This window comes from Pongo pygmaeus, chromosome 3 (genome assembly GCF_028885625.2).
Source record: "Pongo pygmaeus isolate AG05252 chromosome 3, NHGRI_mPonPyg2-v2.0_pri, whole genome shotgun sequence".
NCBI classification, from domain to species: Eukaryota; Metazoa; Chordata; class Mammalia; order Primates; family Hominidae; genus Pongo; species Pongo pygmaeus.
In genome coordinates this window covers 443294-469760 of record NC_072376.2, presented here as the reverse complement: position 1 = coordinate 469760, position 26467 = coordinate 443294, and the positions used below count along the sequence as shown (strand labels likewise).

Here is a 26467-nt window from a genome sequence, read left to right as displayed (position 1 = left end):
TCAGCCTGCTAACATTTTGTTTTTTAGAGGTTTGCGTTCCTCTTCAAATCTCAGGTGTCCTACTAAAACACCACAGGCCAGAAAGGTTATGAAATGTAAAATATTAAAATAATTGTCATTATATTGTTTCCATTTGTGAACAAGTGTGTGTTTGTGTGTGTGCGCGCGCGCGTGCACAATTTACAAACTGACGTTACCTTACACACCAGAAGGTTAAAAGGAACCCTGTGCGGAGCCAGGCCTAGCACAGAGATTAAGCGCCGCCTGAAAGTGCCTGGAGGTATTAGTCTGTCACTCTTGCCTCATTCAGTGCATTGTATGGTTACAATTTCTGTCATTCAAAGCATGAGGGCGTGAAGCCTGGACCCATATCCAATCAGAGCGCTCCACTGAGAACTGCTCAATCAGGCGCGCAGTCGGACAGCAGGGGGCGGCATCCGGGATCTTCGGCGGCCTTGGCCACTCGCTTCAGCCTGAGCTCCGTTAGGGCCTCACTGCCCTGCTTCCACCGCTCAGGGAGGCCTCGGTGATGTTGCCAGAGCTTCGGCTTCCATCGCTCTGTGACCTGCGGGTATTGGATGATTCGTAGCTAAGACTTCGCCACACCCTTGAAGCTGAGAAATGGTGAGTGTGCGGGGCAGGGCGTCCCGAGGCTGGGGAGGCCTCATCAGAACCCGCGGCAAATGGCGGCGGCGGGACGGAGTCAGCCAACGGAGTCCCCGCTGCAGCCGCTCCGCCCTCGGTCTTCAGCCCCCTCCGGTGAGGGACCGGGCTCCTGTCGGTCTCCTCACGGCTGCTCTGGCCCAGCCTGCAGCCCTCCTTGTGCAGCTCTGCGCCGCAGCCCCGCGCCTTCCTCGGGCTGTGGGGTGAGGAGGAGCTCATCGGGAAGACGCCGGGCGCGGCGTGCGCAGGCACCGCGTGGGAGGAGCTGTGGTCCAGGGGTCCTGTCCTTTACGGAATGAGATCCAGGCCCCATCAAAACATAGAGTTCATGTGAGCAAACGGGGACTCATTAATGGGACAGCGCCGGCTGTGGCTCGTGGCTTGGGGGCTGCCAGCGGGTCTTGAGAAAAAGACTTTTGTGAGGTGTGGGAGGAAGTGAAGCGAATCACCAGCCCGCCCCAACTTTCCCACCAGTCCCCTTGCCCTGTGCGCCTCCTCCGCCTGGCTGTTCCTGAGTGGCATCAGGATGATGATTGGTGGTCTTGTCTTGGGATGAAAAGCATTTGTGTTGGGGTAAGGGACTCCGTGTGCTGTGCCTGCTTTGTCTAGCCGAGTTGTACTATAATGGGTCCAGGTGGAGGAACATCAGCATTAACAGGAGACTTGATAAAAGACGCTAACTCATGGACTCTTTTAAAACCTGCAAAATTTTGGTACAGTGAGGCCTTTAACATCAAATAATGTATATGCACATTGAAGCTTGAGAGACAGTGCTTAGCTAAGTGACTCTCAGCCCAGTCTTCCCATAGGATCACATGGACAATTTGAAGTGAAATCATTACCTGTGCCCTCCCCACAGATCCTGTCTGTTGTTTTGGGTGGAAACATTTCTGTTTTTTAAATTAAGTTCCTCGCATATTATAGCAAGGCCAAGGTTAAGCATGAGACTTCCAGATATTTTTATGAGAGGTGAGTTCACCCTTTGTTCCAGGAGGTCACAGGGCCTACTCTGCTTGGTTTTGGTAGGGGCAGGTCACTAGCCCATTATTTTTATTGCAGGAACAGAAACTGTTGGAATACCTTCTTTTTTCCGCAGAGCTATAGAATACTTTAGAGAACATTACTGTATTGAAAGTTGTTTTATCAGATAATCACAGTCAGTCACATGTCAGAACTAATTCTCTTAACACATTTCACCTGTAGTCAAATTAAGAACTCTGTCACTTGATACGTATGTATTTTCAGGAACCCTTAACATTCAGGGATGTGGCCATAGAATTCTCTCCAGAAGAGTGGAAATGCCTGGACCCTGCCCAGCAGAATTTGTATAGAGATGTGATGTTGGAGAACTACAGAAACCTGGTCTCCCTGGGTGAGGATAACTTTAATGCATAATTCCTAATACTCCCTCTGAGTTTTATTTTCTATTTTTGTAGAATATCTTTTGAGATATATCTGTATCTATATAAAAATGTGTGTCTCTCACACACACACACATCTATATAAGTTATATATGCGTATAGTAAATTCTTAACGTTGTTGATAGATTCTCAGAAACTGTAAGTGAAGCAACATATCATTTAGGAAAATGAATTTTCGGGCTGGGCGCGGTGGCTCACGCCTGTAATCCCAGCACTTTGGGAGGCTGAGGTGGGCAGATCAGGAGGTCAGGAGTTTGAGACCAGCCTGGCCAACATGGCAAAACCCCGTCTCCACTAAAAATACAAAAAACTAGCGGGTCATGGTGGCAGGCGTCTGTAATCCAGCTACTCGGGAGGCTTAGGCAGAGAATCACTTGAACCTGGGAGGCAGAGGTTGCAGTGAGCCGAGATTGTACCATTGAACTCCTATCTGGGCAACAAGAGCAAAACTCCGTCTCAAAAAAACCAAAAAACAAAAAAAAAGAAAATAATTTTAGCAAAGTTTAGTTGATACAAACAAGAGTTATGTTTGGTATATGGCAACATTGCTTCATTTAAAGTTGCAGTTTTCAAGAACCCGTTTTGGACATTAAGTGAGGACTTACTCTACATCTGTGTTTGTGTGATACGGATTTTTCTGTTAAATAAAAATTGTCTAACTATATTTAATGTGTACAATGTAATGATTTGATATGCATATATTTTGTAACATGCATATATTTTATTGTAAAATAAAATATAATCAAGTTGATCAACATATCTATTACCTCATATAGATAACGATTTTTTTTTGGTAATAAGAATACTTAAGGCCTAGTGTCCTAGCAAATTGCAAGCATACATTACAGTATTATTAATTATAAATGGAATACTCTTTTGCTAATCTAATGCTGATGTACATTAGGTTTCTCCTTATTCAACTTATAACTAAAAATTTGTACTCTTTGAACATCTCCTCATATTCCTACCCTTAGGCACTAACAGTTGCCATTCTTTCTGCTTTTATGAGTTTACATTTTTAGATTTACCCATCTATGTAAGAAGAAGCAGTTTCTTTGTCTGTCTGTGTTTGGCTAATTTCATTTAACATCATGTCCTCCAGGTCTATCCATGTTGTAAATGGCTAGATTTTCTTTTCTCTTGTGGCTGAATAATATTCTACTGTGTATATATACACTCCATATTTTGGCTATTGTAAATATACTACAATGAACATGGGGCTGAAGATATTTCTTCAAGGTGTTAATTTAATTTCCTTTGGTAGTATGACCAGAAGTGATATTTATTGCTGGATTACATGATATGTCCATTTTTATTTTTTACTGGTTTTTATGATGATTTTATCAATTTACATCTCACAACAGCATACAGCATATACCTTGTATGTATGTCTTTGGGAAAAAAAATCTAACCTTTTGCCCATTTTTGAATGGGTTATCATCATTATTATTGTTTTGCTTTGAATTGCAGAAGTTTCTTAAACATTTTGGATGTGGATATTAACTTCTTTTTTTTTTTTTGAGACGGAGTCTTCATCTGTCACCAGGCTGGAGTGCAGTGGCACGATTTCAGCTCACTGCTAACTCCGCCTCCTGGGTTCAAGCAATTCTCCTGCCTCAGCCTCCTGAGTAGCTGAGATTCCTGGTGCACACCACTACACCCAGCTAAGTTTTGTATTTTTTGGTAGAGATGGGGTTTCACCATGTTGGCCAGGATGGTCTCGATCTCTTGACCTCGTGATACACCCACCTTGGCCTCCCAAATTGCTGGAATTACAGGTGTGAGCTGCTGTGCCTTTTAGTTTTTGAGACAGAGTTTTGCTCTTGTTGCCCAGGCTGGAGTGCAGTAGCACGATCTTGGCTCACTGCAATCTCCGCCTCCCGGGTTCAAGCGATTCTTCTGCCTCAGCCTCCCGAGTAGCTGGGAATTACAGGCATGCGCCACCACACTTGGCTAATTTTGTATTTTTAGTAGAGATGGGGTTTCTCTATGTTGGTCAGGCTGGTCTGGATCTCCTGACCTCAAGTGGGTCTCCCGCCTTGTTCTCCCACAATTAACTTGTTATCAGATATATTGCTTGCAAATATTTCTATCCTGTAGAGTTTTTAGAAATTTTGTTTTCTTTTCCTTTGCTGTGAAGAAGCAGTTTACTTTGATACAGTCCCACTTATTTGTATTTTTTGTTGTTGCTTTGCTTTTGATGGCATATCAAAAAATTATTGCCAAGACGAGTATCAAGGTTTTTCCATATGTTTTCTTCAGGAGTTCTAAGGTTTTTTGTCTTACATGTAAGTGTTTCATTTTGAGTTAATTTTGGGGTATGGTATAAGAAAATGATCTACTTTTGCTGGGTGCAGTGGCTCATGCCTGTAATCCCAGCACTTTGGGAGGCCGAGGCGGGTGGTTCACGAGGTCGGGAGATCAAGACCATCCTGGCTAACATGGTGAAACCCCATCTCTACTAAAAATACAAAAAATTAGCTGGGCATGGTGACGGACACCTGTAGTCCCAGCTACTCGGGAGGCTGAGGCAGGAGAATGGCGTGAACCCGGGAGGCGGGAGCTTGCAGTGAGCTGAGATGGCGCCACTGCACTCCAGCCTGGGCAACAGAGCGAGACTCCGTCTCAAAAAAAAAAAAAAAAAGATCTACTTTTATTCTTTTGCTTGTGGCTCTCCAGTTTTACTAGCACCATGTATTGACAAGACTATTATTTCTGAATTGTATATTCATGATCCCCTTGCCAAAATTCGTTGACCTTGTATGTATGGATTTGTTTCTGGGCTCTCTATTCTGTTCATTGGTTTTTGTATGTGTATTTATGCACATGCCATACTCTTTTGCTTACTACAACCTTTACATAAAGTTTAAAATTAAGAAGTGTGATGCCCCTAGCTTTGTTCCTTCTTATGATGGCTCAGGTTATTTAAAGTTGTTTAAGGTTACACTTACATTTTACAATTGTGTTTTCTATTACTGTGAAAAATGACACTAAAATTTTGATAGGGATCGCATTTGAATCTACAAATCACTTTCGATAATATACTTTGACAATATTAGTGATCCTAATGAAATATGTGTTTGTATCTGCTTCAGTTTCTGTCATTATTGTATTTAGTGTATACATTTATTGTTATACACTAGATTTTTTATTTCTTTGTTAAATTTATTTTGAATTAATTTTTTATTTTTATAGTATTGTAAATTGAATTTTTTTCTTTTTTTTTGGAAATTTTGTTGTTACTTTGTGGAAATGAAACAAATATTTGTATGTTGGGGCAGGTGTAGTGGTTCATTTTTGTAATCCCAGCACTTTCAGAGGCCAAGGCTTGTGGATCACTTGAGCACAGGAGTTTGAGATAAGCCTGGGCCTCAGAGTGAGACCCTGTCTCAAAAACACACAAAAAAACAACCCGCAAGTATTTACATGTTGATTGTGTATCCTGATACCTTAATGAATGCCTTTATGAGTTCAGTTTTTGTTATTCTACTCTAGGGTTTTATATATGTGCATGATCATATTATCTACAAACAGTAACATTTTTTCTTCTTTTGCATGCAGGAGAGTTTTGTTCTCCTTTTCCTTTCCTATTGGTAATATGTTAAGATAGAAGCTGTGGTCCTGGAGGCTGCTTGCACAGATCTTGGCTTCAGCTGTGGTCCCTGAAGCAGCCCTGTGTCTGTATATTTTAAGGATTTAACAATGATTACAGTTTGTATAATCTGTTTTTTGGCAGGTAAACATCTCCTTTTGTTGGGTCCCCAGGCTGATGAGATTACCTCTGGGGTTACAGAGAAGAAGGGTTGTAGCTGAGTCACAAGGGTGCTGCTGGGTGTGCTGTGGGGCCTGCCTTTGAGGGTTGTGTTACCCATAGATTCTTTCTGGGCCCTGGAAAGTTTAGATTTCCTTGAGGACATTAATCTGTATGGCAGGCAGTAGGATTGGGTTTTGAAGTTTGTCTGCATATGATGGCCCAGATACCAGGTGTATAAATGGGTTTGGCCTTTACTGACTACCTGGGAACAGTTTTTTTTGTTTTTTTTGTGATGGAGTCTGGTTGTGTCGCCCAGGCTGGATGGAGTGCAGTGCCATGAACTTGGCTCACTGCAACCTCCGCCTCCTGGGTTCAAGCGATTCTCCTGCCTCAGCCTCCCAAGTAGCTGGGACTACAGGTGCGTTCCACCACGCCAAGCTAATTTTTTTTTTTTTTTTTTTTGAGTCGGAGTCTCACTCTTGTCACCCAGGCTGGAGTGCAGTGGCGCTATCTCCGCTCACTGCAAGCTCCGCCTCCCGGGTTCATGCCATTCTCCTGCCTCAGCCTCCTGAGTAGCTGGGACTACAGGTGCCCGTCACCGTGCCAGGCTAATTTTTTGTATTTTTAGTAGAGATGGGGTTTCACCGTGTTAGCCACGGATGGTCTTAATCTCCTGACCTCATGATCTGTCCACCTCGGCCTCTCAAAGTGCTGGGAGTTACAGGTGTGAGCCACTGCGCCTGACCCCTTCTGTTTTTTATCTTTGTTGGTTTAAAGTCTGTTTTATCAGAGACTAGGATTGCAACTGCTGCTTTTTTTTTTGCTTTCCATTTGCTTGGTAAATATTCCTCTATCCCTTTATTTTGAGCCTATGTTTGTCTTTGCACGTGAGATGGGTCTCCTCCATATAGCACACTGATGGGTCTTGACTCTTTATCTAATTTTCCAGTCTGTGTCTTTTAATTGGGGCATTTAGCCCTTTTACATTTAAGATTAATATTGTTATATGTAAATTTCATGCTGTCATTATGCTAGCTGGTTATTTTGCCCATTAGTTGGTGCAGTTTCTTCATAGTGTTGATGGTCTTTACAGTTTGGTATGTTTTTGCAGTGGGTGGTACCGGTTTTTCTTTTTCGTATGTCCATTCTTCAAGAGCTCTCCTAAGGCAGGCCTGGTGGTGACAAAATCTCTCAGCATTTGCTTGTTTGTAAAGGATTTTATTTTTCCTTCGCTTATGAAGCTTAATTTGGCTGGATATGAAATTCTGGGTTGAAAATTATTTTCTTTAAGAATGTTGAATATTGGCCCCCACTTTCTTCTGGCTTGTAGGGTTTCTGCAGAGATCTGCTGTTAGTCTGATGGGCTTCCCTTTGTGGGTAACCTGACCTTTCTCTCTGGCTGCCCTGAACATTTTCTGTTAGCCATTTTTTAGATCTGTTGTTTTTTTGTTTTTTGTTTTTTGTTTTTTTCTTTAGACGGAGTCTTGCTCTGTCACCCAGGCTGGAGTGCAGTGGCGCAATCTCAGCTCACTGCAGCATCTGCCCCCTGGGTTCCAGCGATTTTCCTGCCTCAGCCTCCTGGGTGGCTGGAACTACAGGCACATGCCACCATGCCCTGCTAATTTTTGTATTTTTAGTAGAGATGGGGTTTTGCCATGTTGGCCAGGCTGGTCTCGAACTCCTGACCTTGGGTGATATGCCTGCCTTGGCCTCCAAAGTGCTGGGATTACAGGCGTGAGCCACCACGCCTGGCTTAGATCTGTGTTTTATTGTTAGTGGTTCCTGGAGCATTTTTAGTTTCCTTTAGTGGTGGTGTGTTTGCCTGATCCTTCATAATTCATGAAGCCTTGTTTTGATATCCTTGCATCCGAAGGAGTAAATACCTCTTTCAGCCATTATAGACTAGTTTGGGGAGGTAAATATCTTCTCCTGTTGGATTTCTGGGCTGATGAGATTTCCACTGAGATTGTAATAAAGTGTTTCGGATCCAGGTCACATGAGTACTACTGGGTCTGCAGTGAAATTCATGCTTGGCAGACCTGTTATCTGGGCATCAGACACTTGTGGACTCTATTTTCTGAGAAGACAGAACTTTCTTCAAGATGTTGGTCAATGTGACTGGCACTGAGGAAAAAAGCCTCCAGTTATATCTGCAGATTAAGGTGCTGATAAAATCAATGTGAGCAGGTATGGCTCCTGCTGTGTCGCTCTTGCGAGGTGTTTGGAAGTGCTCTAACCTAGTCATTGGACAGGTTCCTAGATGAGCAGTACTGATCCTTGATCACAGCTGAGAGGGTGTGGAACTGATTCATAGGGCTGCTTCAGGATACACAGCTGAGGCCAAAGTCTTCAGGTCTGTTTTTGGGTTCATGGCATTTCTCCCTCCATATTTCTGGGTTGGCAGGACTTCTTTCAGACTCTAGGTGACAGAGACCAGAGCTTGGTTATAGGACTTCTTCACGATTCACAGTGGGAATAAAGTCAGCATGCCTACAGGGGCACATACAGGTGTGTTTTTTGGCAGGTCCCAGGTTAGGAAAAAATTCTTCTGGACTTTGGTTGCATGGACTTGGAACCAGGTTGTAGTGCCACGTCAAGATCCACCATCAAATAAATATTGGCAAGCCTACATCCAGGGGCACAGATGGATGTTTCTTTCTGTGGGTGTCTGGGCAGGATTTCTTCCACACCATGACTGATATGTGCAAAGGGTGGATTTTGGGCTAATTCAGAGATCACAGAACCAACTTCTAAAGGCCTTTCACCTGAGGCATAGAATATTAGAAATTCTCCTAGATGTCTTCGCAGATGGTGCTAGTGGCAGGAACAAAACCAAATGGTCTACAGCTAAGTCTACAATGAAAATTGGACATATTTTATTCTGTAGCTGGGACTGTGATGGGCAAGCATGCCACTCAAGCAAGGGCATGTCTTTTCAATACAGCCCTCCTCAGTCTTGGGTTCACAACCTTTGACATGGATTCCAAAGCTCCCATAAAGTTCCTTTTTTCAGAACATAACTGCTGCTTTTTTATAACTGTAGAAGTTGTGGGTAGAGAACCTCCTGCCATCTTACTGTGTTTTCAGTTTCTGATATATTCTATGTCAAATTTATCTGATTTCAAATTCAAAATTTCTGAAATAAAATGCTCACATTTACTCATTGTGTAATAAATAAATGTATTGAAATGCTTCATTCTTATTAGAGCATTTTTTAATTGAGATGCATTTTCATTGCATGTAAGGATTCAAAATGCCACATCTTCGTAAGTACATAGTCAGAGTTGAAAACTGTAGTTATTTAAAGGATTGTTTTTGTGATACATCTATATTATATTCAGTGGTTTATAGATCAGAATTTTTTATTCTTACTTTCAACTCTGTTTTACTGGGGAGTGTTTTTTCATGTAGGTTCTCCTTCATCATTTATTTATTAATTTGTTAATTTATTAATTATGGAGTCTCGCTCTGTTGCTAGGCAGGAGTGCAGTGGCACAGTCTTGGCTCACTGCAGCCTCCCTCTCCCGGGTTCAAGTGATTCTTCTGCCTCAGGCTCCCGAGTAGCTGGGACTACAGGTGTGCGCTACCACGCCCAGCTAATTTTTGTATTTCTGGTAGAGACAGGGTTTCACCATGTTAGCCAGAATGGTCTTGATCTCTTGACCTCATGATCCGCCCACCTTGGCCTCCGAAAGTGTTGGGATTACAGGCATGGGCCACCGCGCCTGGCCTATTTTTGTTTTTAATTTTCATATTTGTATGGTAATTTTCAACTCTGTACCTTTTATGACCATGTGGTGTTTAATTCAAATAAAAATCACTGGGTTTTACTCGAAGCAATTTAAAATATATGTGTAATTCAGACATTTCTATTGCCTATAAAAGTTATCTATGTGGTGTTTGCCTTTATAAATATTGCCCTTACCTGGTTTATAAATTATTTTTTTGATGGGCCGGGCGTGGTGGCTTGCACCTGTTATCCCAGCACTTTGGGAGGCCGAGGCGGGCGGGTCACCTGAGGTCAGGAGTTCAAGACCAACCTGACCAACATGGAGAAACCCCGTCTCTACTGAAAATAGAAAATTAGCCAGGCATGGTGGCACATGCCTGTAATCCCAGATACTCAGGAGGCTGAGGCAGGAGAATCACTTGAACCTGGGAGGTGGAGGTTGCAGTGAGCTGAGATCGTGCCACTGCACTCCAGCCTGGGTGACAGAGTGAGACTCCATCTCAATCAATCAATCAATCAATAAAATTTTTTTTGGTGGTCATCACTGTTTTCTTTTGTAGGTGAGTAGTCAAAGAAACAGTGGAATATTACCACCTATTTATTGTTTATGTTATTTTGTGAGAGAAACACTTTTGTTATTTGAAGGTGATTTTTGAAAAATGGAACCTTTTTAGGTAGATGTAAATATTTAGTTGTGAGGAAAAATATAAAATTGCCTAAAGGTTTTCAAGTGTACAGTCTAGTGGAGTTAAGTACATTTACATTATTTTGAATGGATCTCTGCATTTTACCTTACAAAAGTAAAGTTTAATACTCTATGAACTATAAACTGCCATGTTTTTCTTTTTCTTAAGCTCCTGAAGAACACCATTTTACTTACTGTTTCTGTAATTTTGACTGATTTTTATATTGTCATTGGTGTAATTTTTTTTTTTTTTTTAGTATCTTCACATAATGTTCTTAGGCTTTGTTTTTGCTTGGTTGGTTGGTTGGTTGTTTTGAGATAGAGTCTTGCTCTGTTGCCAGGCTAGAGTGCAGTGGCACGATCTCGGCTTACTGCATCCTCTGCCTCCCAGAGTCAAATGATTCTCCTGCCTCAGCCTCCCAAGTAGCTGGGACTACAGGTGTGCACCACCACGCCCAGCTAATTTTTGTATTTTTAGTAGAGACAGGGTTTCACCATGTTGGCCAGGATGGTCTCGATCTCTTGACCTCAGGTGATCTGCCCGCCTCGTCCTCCCAAAGTGCTAGGATTACAGGTGTGAGCCAGGACAACTGGCCTCAGGCTTTTGTTTTTGTAAGATTGTTCTGTGCTGTGGGGTGAAGGGAGAAGGAAAGACACACACAATATCTTTAAGGGTAAACAACCTTTATCCCATGTAAATGGCAATGTAGGTATATAAGCAAATGATATAATAAGCAGATTGCAGTGGGAAGAGGAGAAGGGAAAAGAGATACATATATTTACATTCACCAGACTATGGAGGATTCACCACCAGACCGGGAAGCAAAACAGCCTGGGCTCTAGAGTCCACCATTCATCCGTGCACAGATGAAGAGAGGTCTCATGAGGCTTTGGCACGGTCTGGGACCCTAGCTCTTTTTGTAATGAGTTGTTTGGCATGAGGCCCAGTCACGAGGGGCTTTTGCACCTGAGCTCAAGGAACACAAAAAGATCAACTTGTTTTTGCAGTTGTCTATTGTTTTTCAATAACTAACATATAGGAATAGATTGAAATAGAGATTTCTCCAAAACGGCACTGGATGAACGTGTCAAGGGGCTCACACAGCCCGTTCCGGGATTTGGTGACCATTGTTTGTGTCCATGTTCAATTTGGTTCAAATTTAATATTTAACTTTTCCTCCACATTTGGCCTCAGTTTGATACTCAATTGTAGGAAAATACCCTTACAGATACATGGGGAAGGCATAGTTGACATAGATTACAGATACAGGTAAGCACAGGAGAACTAAAAGCAGAGTTAATAAAAACCACACCCACCATGGCTTTGCCAGGAGAGTGATTGTGAGAATTGTCAGGGATATACACACAACATTCAGTATGCAGTAAGTCTCAAACCCCTCCTTGGGCTGCGGTAAGCATATCTAATGCCGTTCAGTTTTGCAACACAACAGTACATAGCTGAGCAAATTCCTCTGACAACAACATAAGTCCAATGCCACTATCATTAAGAGCTTTGTCTACATGTAAGCTTAATATTTTAATTTGCTGCTGAAGCAGGATTGTACCAGCAGCAGGGGAGGATACTGTAGTAGGCTGTCACCACCAGGGAGTCCAGAGCATTTGTATGGTGGATGGAATTAATGGCCACCCCCAAGTGTATCTCTCTGTCCATTGCAGGGGCAGGTATCACCACCCGTAGGATCCACATATCCAGAGGGCCCCCCAGGGGACTGCAATATAGTTACTGTAATCATAGTGTACTAGTGTGTTATTAAAGTAGGAAAGAGATTGTGTTTCATTAGGGACAATGTTGTTGATTTGGAGTATGTGTTGACAATTGTCTGGTGGGAGAAACCCAGAGTAACATTAGAGGAGCCATTTAAGGCCTCCAGACAAAGTGGCGGGGGGGCTATATGGAATCCGGCCACCAGCACAGCAGGTTCCCAATATATACCGTTCCAGGCATATTGGGCAGGATACCAAGGCTTCTGATGCACGCTGAGGGTGGAGTTCACCTTTCACCTGACATGGGCATAAATAGATTGCTTGGTTTGGTCATAGGAAGTCCAGGTTGGATTGCAAGTGGTGGTGTTGTGGCCCCATTGGTAGTGACACAGCCATTCAGAAATGTTGTCAGGGACGATTCTTCAAGGTAGCTCATTCCTGGCGGCCTCTGGCAACTCGACACATAGCCGACATTGATTGTGGTTGGCTTCTTCTATAGTGGTGGCTACCCAGTTGATGAATTTATCCCTGGCCTCAGACACAAAGACACAGGTGCTGACCATTAGTAGATAGGTTATTCCATTATAATGCCTCTCATTACAAGGCTTGAACATGTTGTAATCCATTCATTCACATTCAAGTTTGCAGTTGTGGTGGAAATTTTGGCCTGTTGATATGTCAGCTGATTAAATAGTCTGTCAAGAGAAAACAGAGACGCATGAGCATCAACATGGAGAACAGTAATAATGGTGGTGTGTGCCAGGATTCAGGTATCTTCCCAGTATTTTTTTCCCCAAACCTCTTTATTCCCAATTAACCATTTGTTTCGTTGCCATTGGTGCAACCAGGTAGTAAGACCATCTGCTACTGACCAAGAGTTGGTATACAACTGACAAATCCCTCTGGCCTCCTCCTAAATAGCTCAGAGGACCGTTACTGGTTCAACCAGCTAGCTGCTTCCACCTTTTCCTTCATGAGAAAGGCTTATGTTTTCTAACAGGATTGTAAGCCACGGCCTTCTAGCGTCAAGTGCCGCCAATGTATTTGGTGGTCCATTAGTAAACCAGGCATGTTTCTGGTCCTCTGGGCTTAGTTTTTTAAAGGATTTGTCTCATTGGATGGGGGAGGTTTTCTACCCTATGTGAAGGGCTTGCTCAGTGGTTTTCTGAGCTGGCAAGTTTTGTACATCCTTATGCAAAAGCAGTATCCCCTTTGGTCCTGGCTTAGCCCTGTCTTGTGTATACCATTTCCATTTTATAATGCTGCTTTCTTGAGTGTGCCCTATCTGGTGAGTATTGGGGAAACGCATGACCCAAGTCATAATAGGAATTTCAGGCCTCATAAAGACCTCACGGTTGAAGCAGAGATCCTCTGTTTCCAGCAAAACCCAATAAAAAGCTAACAATTGCTTCTTGGAAGGGGTATAAGCTTTGCCAGCCTATGGCAGTTTCTGGGTCCAAAACCCCAAAGGTACCCTCTTCCCACCTTGTTTCTGCCTAAGACTCCAATTAGCATGTTTATCTAGGACAGCTACTTGCAGTTCTACTGGCCTATTTCGTATGGGCCATAGATCCCGGGTCAGTTGCACCGCTTGTTTAGCTTGTTGAAAAGCCACGCTCTTTTTCTCTCCCCAGTGAAAGTCATAGCGTTTTCTAGTGACTGCATGCAGAGGTTGTAAAATGTTACCCATGTGGGGCATATGATGTCTCCACAATCCAAACAAGCCCATAAATTTCTGGGCCTCCTTTTTAGTAGTAGGGGTTGCAAATTCTAGTATTTTAGCCTCAGCCTTTTGTAAAATGGACTATTACTGTGTATTTCAGAGGATGCCAAGGAATTTTACAGTTTTCGCAGGTTCTTGAATTTTCCTAGGGTTAATTTCCCATCCTTGAGATAGGAGCTGGGTTTTTACCTGCTCCAAGCCCCAGCCGACTAGTTCTTCAGTTTTACCCTGACCGGCCATTTGGACAGCTGCTTTTCTCAGCAATAGGCTGATAGCTTTGAGCCTGGTCAGTCAAGACACAGGCCTGGCCAGGGCCAGTCAGGATGTCAGATTAGCATTTTTTTTCCAGCTTACATTTCTCATGTGGCAGCCAGTCCCTATCTTGACACATTAACTTACAAGCAGTAAGCAAGCACGATCCATGCCGGGAAATTACCTCAGCATTCCCTTTACCAACTGGGATTCCCTGCAGCACCTCACACAGCCAACGGTTCAAAATGCACTAATTTAGATTCCCAATTTTCAAAAAGGCCAGTTCCCTTGGACCACTCAATGGCCAAGGGAGAGAACTGGGGGAGTTCCCATCCCAGGATATGAGAAGCCCCCAACCTCCCAACTCAGTCCTTGTGGCTGAAAAATGGCACGTTTTCGCTTTTGGATCCTGTTCCTGACACCCAAAATGTTCTGTGCAGGAAATGCGTTAGGGGAGAAGAAGACACACACACAATACCTTTAAGGATAAACAACCTTTATTTCACGTAAATAGCAATGCAGAATAAGAATAAGCAAATGATGTAATAACCAAATTGCAATGGGAAGGGGAGAAGGGAAAAAGGCTATATATATTTACATTCACCAGACTATGGAGGATTCACCACCAGACTGGGAAGCAACAGCCTGGGCTCCAGAGTCGGCCACCATCCGTGCACAGACGAGGAGGGGTCTCATGAAACAGCTAGGGACCCTAGCTGTTTTTGTAATGAGTTGTTTGGCATGAGGTCCCATCACTAGGGCATTGCGTGAACTGGGCTCAAGGAACACAAAATGGTCAACTTGTTTTTGTGATTGTCTATTCTTTTTCAATAACTAACGTATAGGAATAGATTGAAATAGAGATTTCTTCAAAACAGTGCTGGCTGAAGATGTCAAGGGTCTCACACAACCTGTTCTGGGACTTGGTGACCATTGTTTGTGTCCATGTTCAATTGATTTCGAATGTAATATTTAACTTTTTCTCCACAAAGATGTGTCAGAATATCTTTGTTTTAAAATAAAATATTGTATGTATATGTCACATTTTAAAAATCTGATATTTATCTCTAAAGGGACATTTGTGTTTCCAGGAATTGTCTTTTGTAAATAATAATGAACATGCATTTATAAACATGTATTTAAAAGCCCTGCCTTGAATATTTTGGGGATTTTTTTTTTTTTTTTTTTTTTTTGTTGAGATGGAGTCTCGCTCTGTCACCCAGGCTGGAGTTCAGTGGTGCAATCTTGGCTCACTGCAAGCTCTGCCTCCCAGGTTCATGCCATTCTCCTTCCTCAGCCTCCCAAGTAGCTGGGACTACAGGCACTTGCCACCATGCCCATCTAATTTTTTGTATTTTTAGTAGAGATGGGGTTTCACCGTGTTAGCCAGGATGGTCTCGATCTCCTGACCTTGTGATCTGCCCATGAGCCACTGCGCCCGGCTTTTTTGGGATATTTTAAATAGATGTGTAAGCATGTAATTAAAGCCCTGCCTTGAATATTTTTGAGATATTTTTTATACAGTGATGTGGTACCGTATGTCCATATTTTTTTTCCTGAGCCTTTGATGTTATATTCAAAAACTGATTGCCGAGACTAGTTGCGTAAAGCCTTCATCATAAATGTTTATATTAGATTTCACATATGTGTAAGATCATGTGGTATTTGTCTCAGTGTATCTGTTTTATTTCACTTAACATAATGGCCTCCAGGTTCATCTGTGTTGTGGCAGATATCAAAATTGTATTCTGTATTGTAGATGCATAGTATTTTACTGTGTATATATACTACATTTTCTTTATTCATTCAAGTTTTGGACACTTGGATTGATTCCATATCTTGGCCATTGTAAACAGTGCTGTAATAAACATGGGAGTGTAGATTTCTCTTTGACATACTGATTTTGTTTAGCTACAATGAAAATAGAACTTACATATGTTCCAGCAATCCCATTTAATTAAAAAATTAAAAATAGAACATGTGATCCAGCAATTTCCATTATTTTTCTGTGTGTGTGTGGTTGTCCAGAGTTTATCGTGTAGGCGAGGAGTCAAAGAGACAGCGTTAAAATACCATTTGTTGATGGTTTAAACATGTTATCCTGTGATACTTATTTTTTTCTATAATGGCTCTACTAACTTACAATTTTACTGACTGTATGTGTTTCCTTTTCTATTCATTCTAACATAATTTTTTGTCTTTCTAATTACAGTCGTTCTAATTGGAGTGAAGTGGTATCTTGTGGTTTTGATTTGCATTTCTCTGACAGTTAGTGATGTTGAGCATCTTTGCGTGTACTTTTTGGCTATTTGTATTTCTTTTGAAAAATGTCTCTTACAGTCTCTTGCCTATGTTCAAATTGTGTTATTTTTGTTAAGTTTGTTATATATTCTGTAAATTTATCTTTTGTCGTATGTATATTTTGCAAATATTTTCCTTCATTCTGTAGATTATCTCTTCACTCTGCTGTCTTTGCTATGCAAAGCATTTTAACTATGTTGTAATCCCATTTGCATATTTTTGTTTCTTTTGCCTGTGCTTTTGAGGTCTTGCCCTCCCCCTCCCCCTCCCTCTCTTCGGTCTCCCTTTCCTTCTTTTTTCGGTCTCCCTCTGTTGCCAAAGCTGGACTGTACTGCTGTGATCTCGGCTCGAGATCTTAAGATTCTTTGCTCTGTACTGTGTGGTAAAGCATTCCTGTATGTTTACTTCAAATAGCTTTATTTGGGTTTCCCATTTAAATCTTTACTTGTGATTGACTTTTTTATATCATAAGAGGTAGGAGCCTAGTTTTATTTTTTTTATTATCTTGTAGATAATTTTCCTAGCACCATTTATTGAAAAGATTGTCTTTTTCCAATAACAAAAATGTTATTGGAAAATCTATATTTTTGTGTGTGTGGGAGAAACACTTTTGTGATTTGAAGATAATTTCCAAAACTGTCATACCTCTATCTCTTTTAGATATTATTTTTGTTTTCAAAAATGCATAAACTGTACATTTTTAAATATTTTAAAATCATATTTAAATATTTTTAAATATTCAGCTTAGTCATATTAACATTGTTATGCACTCTATCTTTAGAATATGTTTATCTTGCAAAGCTAACACTCAGTACACGTTAAACAACTACCTACTTTTTCTATTTTCTGGCCCTTTACAAAAACAATTCTGCTTTTTATTTTAAAGTCAAACTGCTTTAGATATCTGATGTAAGTTGATTCATACAGTTTCTGTCTCTTCGTGACTTATTTTGTGTTAATGTCATCAAGGTTTATCTTTACTGTACTTGTTTAATTTTTGCTTTTTACAAACAGTAATATTTCATTATTTTAATATTTCAAATATATGAATTTGGTGAGAGAAATCTGTGTTGCATTTATTTGCTTTCAGTAACAATGCTGCAATAATTATGAGTGTCTAAAACTCTTCATGTGACCGTGTGTGAGTTTATATTTTTGCCAGATTTTATTTTATTGATCTAGCTGTTCAGCTTTATATCTGTCCCAAATTATTTTAATTCTTTAGCTTTGTATGTGTTTTGAAATCAGGAGCTGTGAAGCCTCTGAGATTGCTTCTCTTTTTGAAGATTGTTGGGTACTTCACTGTTTCTTAATTCCATATAATATGGGGTTGCTGTTTCTATTACTACAGTAATTTAATTACAGATTTGACAGGGATTGCATTTAATCTGTAGATTACATTGAGCAGTCTAGATATCTTTATTATTTCAATCTTTAGTTTGTGTTAATTTCTATAAGTATGTAATTTTTTTTTTTTTTTTTTTTTTTTTGGGATACGGAGTCCTGCTCTGTTGCCCAGGCTGGAGTGCAGTGGCACGATCTCAGCTTACTGCAAGCTCCGCCTCCCGGATTCACGCCATTCTCCTCCCTCAGCCTGTCGAGTAGCTGGGAGTACAGTCACCCGCCACCATGCCTGGCTAATATTTTGTATTTTTAGTAGAGACGGGGTTTATAGTTTCTTTTATTCTACGTTCATTCCAGTTTGGTCATTAAAAGAAATCTGTAAAATTTGAATTTTAAAAACTTCTGTTAAGACTTTTTTTGTGCCCTAATATGTAGTTTATCAAGGAGAATATTGTATGAGCTATTCAGGAAGGTGTGTATTCTCGTTGTTGAGCAGTGTTCTTTACAATTCTGTTAGGCATAATTGTTTAATACTGCTTTCAAATCTCCTGTTTCCTTATGAATATTTTATCTTGTTTCATTATTCTTTATAGAAATTGGGGTATTTAAATATCCTAGTATAATTATATTGCTTTTTTTGTCTTGCTTTAATTCTGTCAGTATTGGCTTTGTATATTTGGAACTCAATGTGGGACACACACAAACAGACATATTAACATATGTATACACACATTTGTCATGAGTTCCCAGTAAAGGAACGTTTTTATTATTGTTTAATGGCCTTATGAACTTTTAGTTAAAGTATATTTTATGAAATAGGACAGTTTTGACTTAAGATGTACTTTGTGTTATATAATTTGGTTATTTGCATCAAATGTCTTCTTTCCTTTTTCAGTCTTTTTTAATCATTACATCTCAAGTGACTCCTGTAGAATAGCAAGCTGGATCATGTTAATTTTTGCAATCAATCCCTTCATTTGGTGCTTGTATTTTGAATGGAAACTTCATAAATATTTGAATAATTTGCTGAAATAGACTTACACGTTTTATTGATTGTTTTACTGGATTATTTCATTTTTGCCCCTTATTTTCTTTTTCTCTCTTCCTTAGTGTCTTTTTGATTTTTGTACTGATACACCTTTACTTCTTATTTTTTGGTGTATCTATAGAGATACTTTTTTCTGGTATCTTGGGAAGTACATAAAATTTCTTAAAATAATATATTTTATTTTTTGTTTTATTTAATTAATTTATTTATTTATTTTGAGACGGAGTATTGCTCAGTCACCCAGGATGGAGTGCAGTGGTGCGATCTCAGTTCACGGCAAGCTCTGCCTCCCAGGTTCATGCCATTCTCCTTCCTCAGCCTCCCCAGTAGCTGGGAGTACGGTGCCTGCCACCACACCTGGCTAGATTTTTTTTGTATTTTTAGTAGAGAACGGGCTTTATCCGTGTTAGGATGGTCTCAATCTCCTGACCTTGTGATCCACCCGCCTCGGCCTCCCAAAGTGCTGGGATTACAGGTGTGAGCCACCGTACCCTGCAAAATAATATATTTTAAACTGGTAAAAACTTGAGTTGCATTTGAAAAATTCTTCCTCGGCCAGGCGCAGTGACTGACGTGTGTAATCCCAGCAATTTGGGAGGCTGAGGCAGGTGGATTACGAAAAGAGATTGAGACCATCCTGGTTAACATGTTGAAACCCTGTCTTCACCAGAAATGCAAAAATTTGCTGGGCGTGGTGGCGTGCCTGTAGTCCCAGCTACTTGGGAGGCTGAGGCAGGAGAATTGCTTGAACCCAGGAGGGGAGGTTGCAGTGAGCCAAGATTGCGCTGCTGCACTCCAGCCTGGCAACAGAGTGAGACTCCGTCTAAAAAAAAAAAAAGAAAAGAAAAAAAAGAAAATTCGGGGTTGGGTGTGGTGGCTCACACCTGTAATCCCAGCACTTTTGGAGGCTGAGGCAGGCAGATAACGAGGTCAGGAGTTCGAGACCAGCCTGGCCAGTATGGTGAAACCCCGTCTGTATTAAAAATACAAAAAGTATAAGAGCATGGTGGTGTGTACCTGTAGTTCTAGCTACTTAGGAGGCTGAGGCAGGAGAATTGCTTGAACTGGGCAGGCAGAGGTTGCAGTGAGCCAAGATAGTGCCACTGCACTCCAGTCTGGGTGACAGAGTGAGACTCTGTCTCAAAAAAAAAAAAAAAGAAAACTTCCTCATTACATCTGTCCTCAAGTTTGTTATTGATGTCAGTAATCATATTTTTTATGTTGTATATTATTACCAGATAATGATCAACAGTTTATGATCATTTTTATGCTTTTAACTTTAAAATTTTAGAGAATAATTAAAATGTTTTCCGCACTATTATGATAGTGGTACAGAACTTTGTGTACGTGCATATCTTTTTCAGAAAGTCACATATTTTCGTGTGATTATGTTTGGTTTTCTTGCATTATGTTATTTTCATGGAAGACACTTTCTTCAGCATTTTTTTGGTAAGACAGATGTGCTAATATACTTTTTCAGCATGTGCTTATCTTGAAAGGTCTTTACTTTTTCTTCATTTTTAGGACAGTTTTGCAGGTTATATTATTCCCATGTAGAATTTTTTTTTTTCTCCAGCATCTTAATTATATTGCAATTCCTTCTGGTGTGAAATAGTTTTGTTGACAGATTCACTGGTAATCTTATAAGACCATACTTATAAATGACACTTCACTTTTATTTTGTAGTTCCTAAGATGCCCTTCTTGTGTTTGATTTTTCAGACTTTGCTTATATATATATATATGTGCCTTGCGATAAATCTCTGTGTGTGTATCCTAGTTGAAGTTTGTTGAGCTGCTTCATTTATTACATCTTTTTTAACTTTTGAAAATTTCTGAGTCATTATTTTATATTTTCACCTCCATGATTTTTTTATGTTTTTAATGTTTTCATTGATGTTCTGATTTTTCTGATTACATTTAGTTGTATGTGTTTTCAGTTAACTGGTTCAGCATTGTTCAGATTACATTTAAAAAATGTGTACATCTTATGGTTTTCTGAAAATTTTAAAATCATTTATTATAATGTGTTCTAATATTTTGTATACATTGTAATATTTGCTTGTTATTTGAACATTAACAAAAAGCTATTTGTCACAATCTTTATTATGTTGCTTTGTCATGACGTAGTCTGAAGCCAGTTGTCTTTGATAGAGATTATGGGAACCTGTCATACATGTTGGAAGGATGTCTCTTGTCTGGATTTTTGTGTTTATTTTTTAGTTAAAAGGGTTTCTTCATGTTTCCTCTTAAGAGTCTCTAATCAGCTGAGGCAGGCGGATCACGAGGTCAGGAGATTGAGACCATCCTGGCTAACACAGTGAAACCCCATCTCTACTAAAAATACAAAAATTAGGTGGACATGGTGGTGGGCGCCTGTAGTCCCAGCTATTGGGGAGGCTGAGGCAGGAGAATGGCATGAACTCAGGAGGTGGAGCTTGCAGTGAGCCAAGATCCCGCCACTGCACTCCAGCCTGGGCGACAGAGTGAGACTCCATCTCAAAAAAAAGTCTCTAATCACTTGCTGTACCTGTTGCCTGTATTTAACACTTCAGTCTGCTTTTGAAATATTTATATTTTGTCCTCGAATACCCAAGTTGTTCTTCCAAAGTATCACCATTTCTTTCAGCACTGTTTTATTAGAGGCAGAAATCAGTTTTTGTAAAGACCCCAAAAGCCAGAAGTAAGGATATGTGTGTCAGTATTTTTCTTCTCTTTTAAGGAAAAAGACAGGAGTTGAGAGTTTTCTTCTAATGGCATAGTGCTATATTGAGGAGGAAGAGCTGTTGGTGGGTAAATTTAACATTCTGTCCTGTTCTATGTGTCTCTTGGCATTGTGCTTACCTGAGAGATTGCATACAATTAACTCATAAAATAGATTTCACACAAAGGCATTTTGATCACTATATGTTTGTTACATGTATATGTGAAGAAGTTATGACTTGTATTTTGTTATGCGATCTTACTAGCGTACTTTGTATAATTTTATGATTTGTAAAGTATATGCATATGAATCTAGTAACTGGGATAATTTGTTATTTTTATTTCTTTCAGCTATGTGTTCTCATTTCACCCAAGACCATTGGCCAGTGCAGGGCATAGAAGATTCATTCCACAAACTTATACTGAGAAGATATGAGAAATGTGGGCATGATAATTTACAATTAAGGAAAGGCTGTAAAAGTATGAATGTGTATAAAGTGCAGAAAGGAGTTTATAATGGAATTAATCAATGCTTGTCAAATACTCAGAGCAAAATATTTCAATGTAATGCACGTGTCAAAGTTTTTAGTAAATTTGCAAATTCAAACAAAGATAAGACAAGACATACTGGAGAGAAACACTTTAAATGTAACAAATGTGGCAAGTCATTTCAGAAGTTCTCAGACCTAACTCAACATAAAGGAATTCATGTTGAAGAGAAACCCTACACTTGTGAAGAATGTGGCAAAGACTTTGGATGGTACACAGACCTGAATCAACACAAGAAAATTCATACTGGAGAGAAACCTTACAAATGTGAAGAATGTGGCAAAGCCTTTAATAGGTCAACAAACCTTACTGCACATAAGAGAATTCACACCAGAGAGAAGCCCTACACAGGTGAAGATGGTGACAGAGCCTTTGGATGGTCCACAAACCTGAATGAATATAAGAAAATTCATACTGGAGATAAACCCTACAAATGTGAAGAATGTGGGAAAGCCTTTATACATTCCTCACACCTGAATAAACATGAGAAAATTCATACTGGAGAGAAACCCTACAAATGTAAGGAATGTGGCAAAGTGATTTCCTCATCCTCAAGCTTTGCTAAACATAAGAGGATTCATACTGGCGAGAAACCCTTTAAATGTTTAGAATGTGGTAAAGCCTTTAATATTTCCACAACTCTTACTAAACATAGGAGAATTCATACTGGAGAGAAACCGTACACATGTGAAGAATGTGGCAAAGCCTTTAGACAGTCCGCAAACCTTTATGTACATAGGAGAATTCATACTGGAGAGAAACCCTACACATGTGGAGAATGTGGCAAAACCTTTAGACAGTCCACAAACCTTTACGTACATAGGAGAATTCATACTGGAGAGAAACCTTACAAATGCGAAGACTGTGGCAAAGCCTTTGGACGATACACAGCCCTGAATCAACACAAGAAAATTCATACTGGAGAGAAACCTTACAAATGTGAAGAGTGTGGCAAAGCCTTTAATAGTTCAACAAACCTTACTGCACATAAGAGAATTCACACCAGAGAGAAGCCCTACACAGGTGAAGATCGTGGCAGAGCTTTTGGATGGTCCACAAGCCTGAATGAATATAAGAAAATTCATACTGGAGATAAACCCTACAAATGTAAAGAATGTGGGAAAGCCTTTATACATTCCTTACACCTGAGTAAACATGAGAAAATTCATACTGGAAAGAAACCCTACAAATGTAAGCAATGTGGCAAAGTCATTACCTCATCCTCAAGCTTTGCTAAACATAAGAGGATTCATACAGGCGAGAAACCCTTTGAATGTTTAGAATGTGGTAAAGCGTTTACTAGTTCCACAACCCTTACTAAACATAGGAGAATTCATACTGGAGAGAAACCCTACACATGTGAAGTATGTGGCAAAGCCTTTAGACAGTCCGCAATCCTTTATGTACATAGGAGAATTCATACTGGAGAGAAACCCTACACATGTGAAGAATGTGGCAAAACCTTTAGACAGTCCGCAAACCTTTATGTACATAGGAGAATTCATACTGGAGAGAAGCCTTACAAATGTGAAGAGTGTGGCAAAGCCTTTGGACGGTACACAGACCTGAATCAACACAAGAAAATTCATACTGGAGAGAAACCTTACAAATGTGAGGAGTGTGGCAAAGACTTTGTATGGTACACGGACCTGAATCAACAGAAGAAAATTTATACTGGGGAGAAACCTTACAAATGTGAAGAGTGTGGCAAAGTCTTTGCCCCATCAACAGACCTGAGTCAACACAAGAAAATTCTTACTGGAGAGAAAAGTTACAAATGTGAAGAGTGTGGCAAAGCCTTTGGATGGTCCATAGCCCTGAATCAACACAAGAAAATTCATACTGGAGAGAAACCTTACAAATGTGAAGTGTGTGGCAAAGCCTTTAGTAGGTCAAGAAACCTTACTACACATAGGAGAGTTCACACCAGAGAGAAACCCTATAAATGTGAAGATCATGGCAGAGCCTTTGGATGGCCCACAAACCTGAATGAATATAAGAAAATTCATACTGGAGATAAACTCTACAAATGTAAAGAATGTGGGAAAGTGTTTAAACAGTCCTCACACCTGAATAGACATGAGAAAATTCATACTGGAAAGAAACCCTACAAATGTAAGGAATGTGGCAAAGTCATTACCTCATCCTCAAGTTTTGCTAAACATAAGAGGATTCATACAGGCGAGAAGCCGTTTAAATGTTTAGAATGTGGTAAAGCATTTACTAGTTCCACAACCCTTACTAAACATAGGAGAATTCATACTGGAGAGAAACCCTACACATGTGAAGAATGTGGCAAAGCCTTTAGACAGTCCGCAATCCTTTATGTACATAGGAGAATTCATACTGGAGAGAAACCCTACACATGTGGAGAATGTGGCAAAACCTTTAGACAGTCTGCAAATCTTTATGCACATAAGAAAATTCATACTGGAGAGAAACCCTACACATGTGGAGAATGTGGCAAAACCTTTAGACAGTCTGCAAATCTTTGTGCACATAAGAAAATTCATACTGGAGATAAAACCATACAAGTGTAAAGAATGTGGCACAGCCTTTAAGTCATACTTCAGCATTCTTAAACATAAGAGAACTCATACTGGGGGAATGTCTTACGAAGGTGAAGAATGTCGCAGTCTTTAAATGCTCCTCAATCCTTTGTAATCATAAGATAATTCATAATGGAGAAAAACTCTACAAATGTGAAAAATGTGAGAAAGCTTTTAACCACACCTCAATCTGTTGTAGACATAAGAGTAATTATATCGATGAGAAGCCAAATTAAAATTAAAAATGTGGCAAAGACTTCCAATTCTAGTCACTTCTTAGTGTATGTAATTCCTACTGAAGAAAACACCTGGAAATACAAAAAATGTGGCAAAACTTGTAACCAATGCTTAGTATTTTTGCACATGATAGTATTTATATGTGAGAATACTTGTACAAATATAAAAATATACAATGTCTACTTGAAATTTATAGTTAATAAAAGCATTATAAATGTAATTTCTGTTGAAAGACCTTTTAGAAAATATAGGCCATTAAAGTGAAGAAGAGTAGTCTTAAGACAGAGAATACAAAGATAAAGAGGGCTCTAGTACCTGTACTTGTATCCCAGAACTTACTATATACATTTTGTACTAGAGGAAAACTCTGAAGCAGTTGCTTAAACTTTGTTCAACATCAGAGAATTTATATTGGAGAGAAATCCTACAAATGTAATAAATGTGGAAAAACCTCTGTTCAGAAACTGCAGGTTAAGAAACCAGAGGCCAGGCGCATTGGCTCACACCTGTAATCCCAACACTTTGGGAGACCAAGGAGGGTGGATCACCTGAGGTCGGGAGTTCGAGGACAGCCTGACCAATATGGAGAAACCCTGTCTCTACTAAAAATACAAAAATAAGCAGGACATGGTGGTGCATGGCTGTAATCCCAGCTACTCAGGAGGCTGAGACAGGAGAATGGCTTGAACCCAGGAGGTGGAGGTTGCGTTGAGCCGAGATTGTGCCATTGCACTCCAGCCTGGGTAACAAGAGTGAAACTCTGTTTCAAAAAAAGAGAAAAGAAACACCAGAGAGTTTTTACTAGAATATAATTTGTAGATGCAGTAAATGTGAAGAAATATTTAGGCTAAAATTAAGACTATGTAAACATCAGAGGATTTACAGTAGAAAGAACTAAGGAACTAACACTTCAGACTTTAAAATAAATCAGAGTATTAAGTATAACAAAAGTTGAACCTGTTAGAAAATTTCTTTGTATATAAGTTGAAAAGTAGGTTTTTGAAGAGATATATTCAAAGTCTATTTTTTTACTTGAAAAAAGTAAAAATTTTTTTGAAAAGCAAATAATTCAACTCTAAAATTATACTGTTTCAACATTCTCATTTATGTGAAAGCATGTGATGAATTGTTGCTACATCAGAGATATGAGAAATTCCTTTGCATTAGGTGGGCATTATTCATACACTTCTACATGAAAGAGAAGAGATATGAAAGATGCATCAGGAAAATCTGAGCAGAGAGGCTTTTAGTGGTTGACTTACTGAGTGATGCCTGAAGTAGGTGTTCAGAGTAATACTTTGCGTTATACTGAGAGAGAATCTGAATTTTAGTAGTAAATTGTTTTGCCAACTGTACATTTATGTAATAAATGTAATAAAATGCAATAAATTTAAAAATTCTCTTAAGATAATGTGTGAACTTAATTTTTGAAATAAAAATTGTTATTGTGTTAAAATTTTTGTGCCATGAATGAAGTGTTTTATTATGCCACCAACTTTCACCTATTCCACCTTACTCAAGGGTGTACATTAAAGATGGTAACAATGTACTATCTGGTAATATAACTGAATGACATCTCTAGTCTTTTTCCAGTGGCTTTCAACAGCAAATAAATTGAAGAATATTGTTTGCATGTTACATTTTTATTCTTATTGAAATTTTTCAAAAGGTTTTGTGAGTACATAGTTATGTGTATATATTTATGGTATATATGGGTTATTTTGATACAGGCATACAGTATGTAATAATCACACCACAGTAAATGAGTTATTCATCACCTCAAG

General features: G+C 39.7%; 1 protein-coding gene across 2 annotated transcripts; it reads left to right on the top strand.

Annotated features, from left to right (window-relative positions):
* The first annotated feature begins 407 nt into the window (after nt 1-407).
* ZNF721 (zinc finger protein 721) lies at nt 408-26139 on the top strand. Of its 2 annotated transcripts, XM_054486098.2 has the most exons (3): nt 408-624; nt 1909-2035; nt 21700-26139. In XM_054486098.2, exons 1-3 carry the CDS (start codon nt 622-624, stop codon nt 24435-24437), a joined length of 2868 nt encoding a protein of 955 aa, XP_054342073.1. In that variant the 5' UTR covers nt 408-621; the 3' UTR covers nt 24438-26139. The 2 variants fall into 2 exon arrangements, with proteins under 2 accessions (XP_054342073.1, XP_054342074.1); XM_054486099.2 differs by lacking the exon at nt 1909-2035 and having other exon boundaries at nt 418-624.
* The last annotated feature ends 328 nt before the right edge of the window (nt 26140-26467 follow it).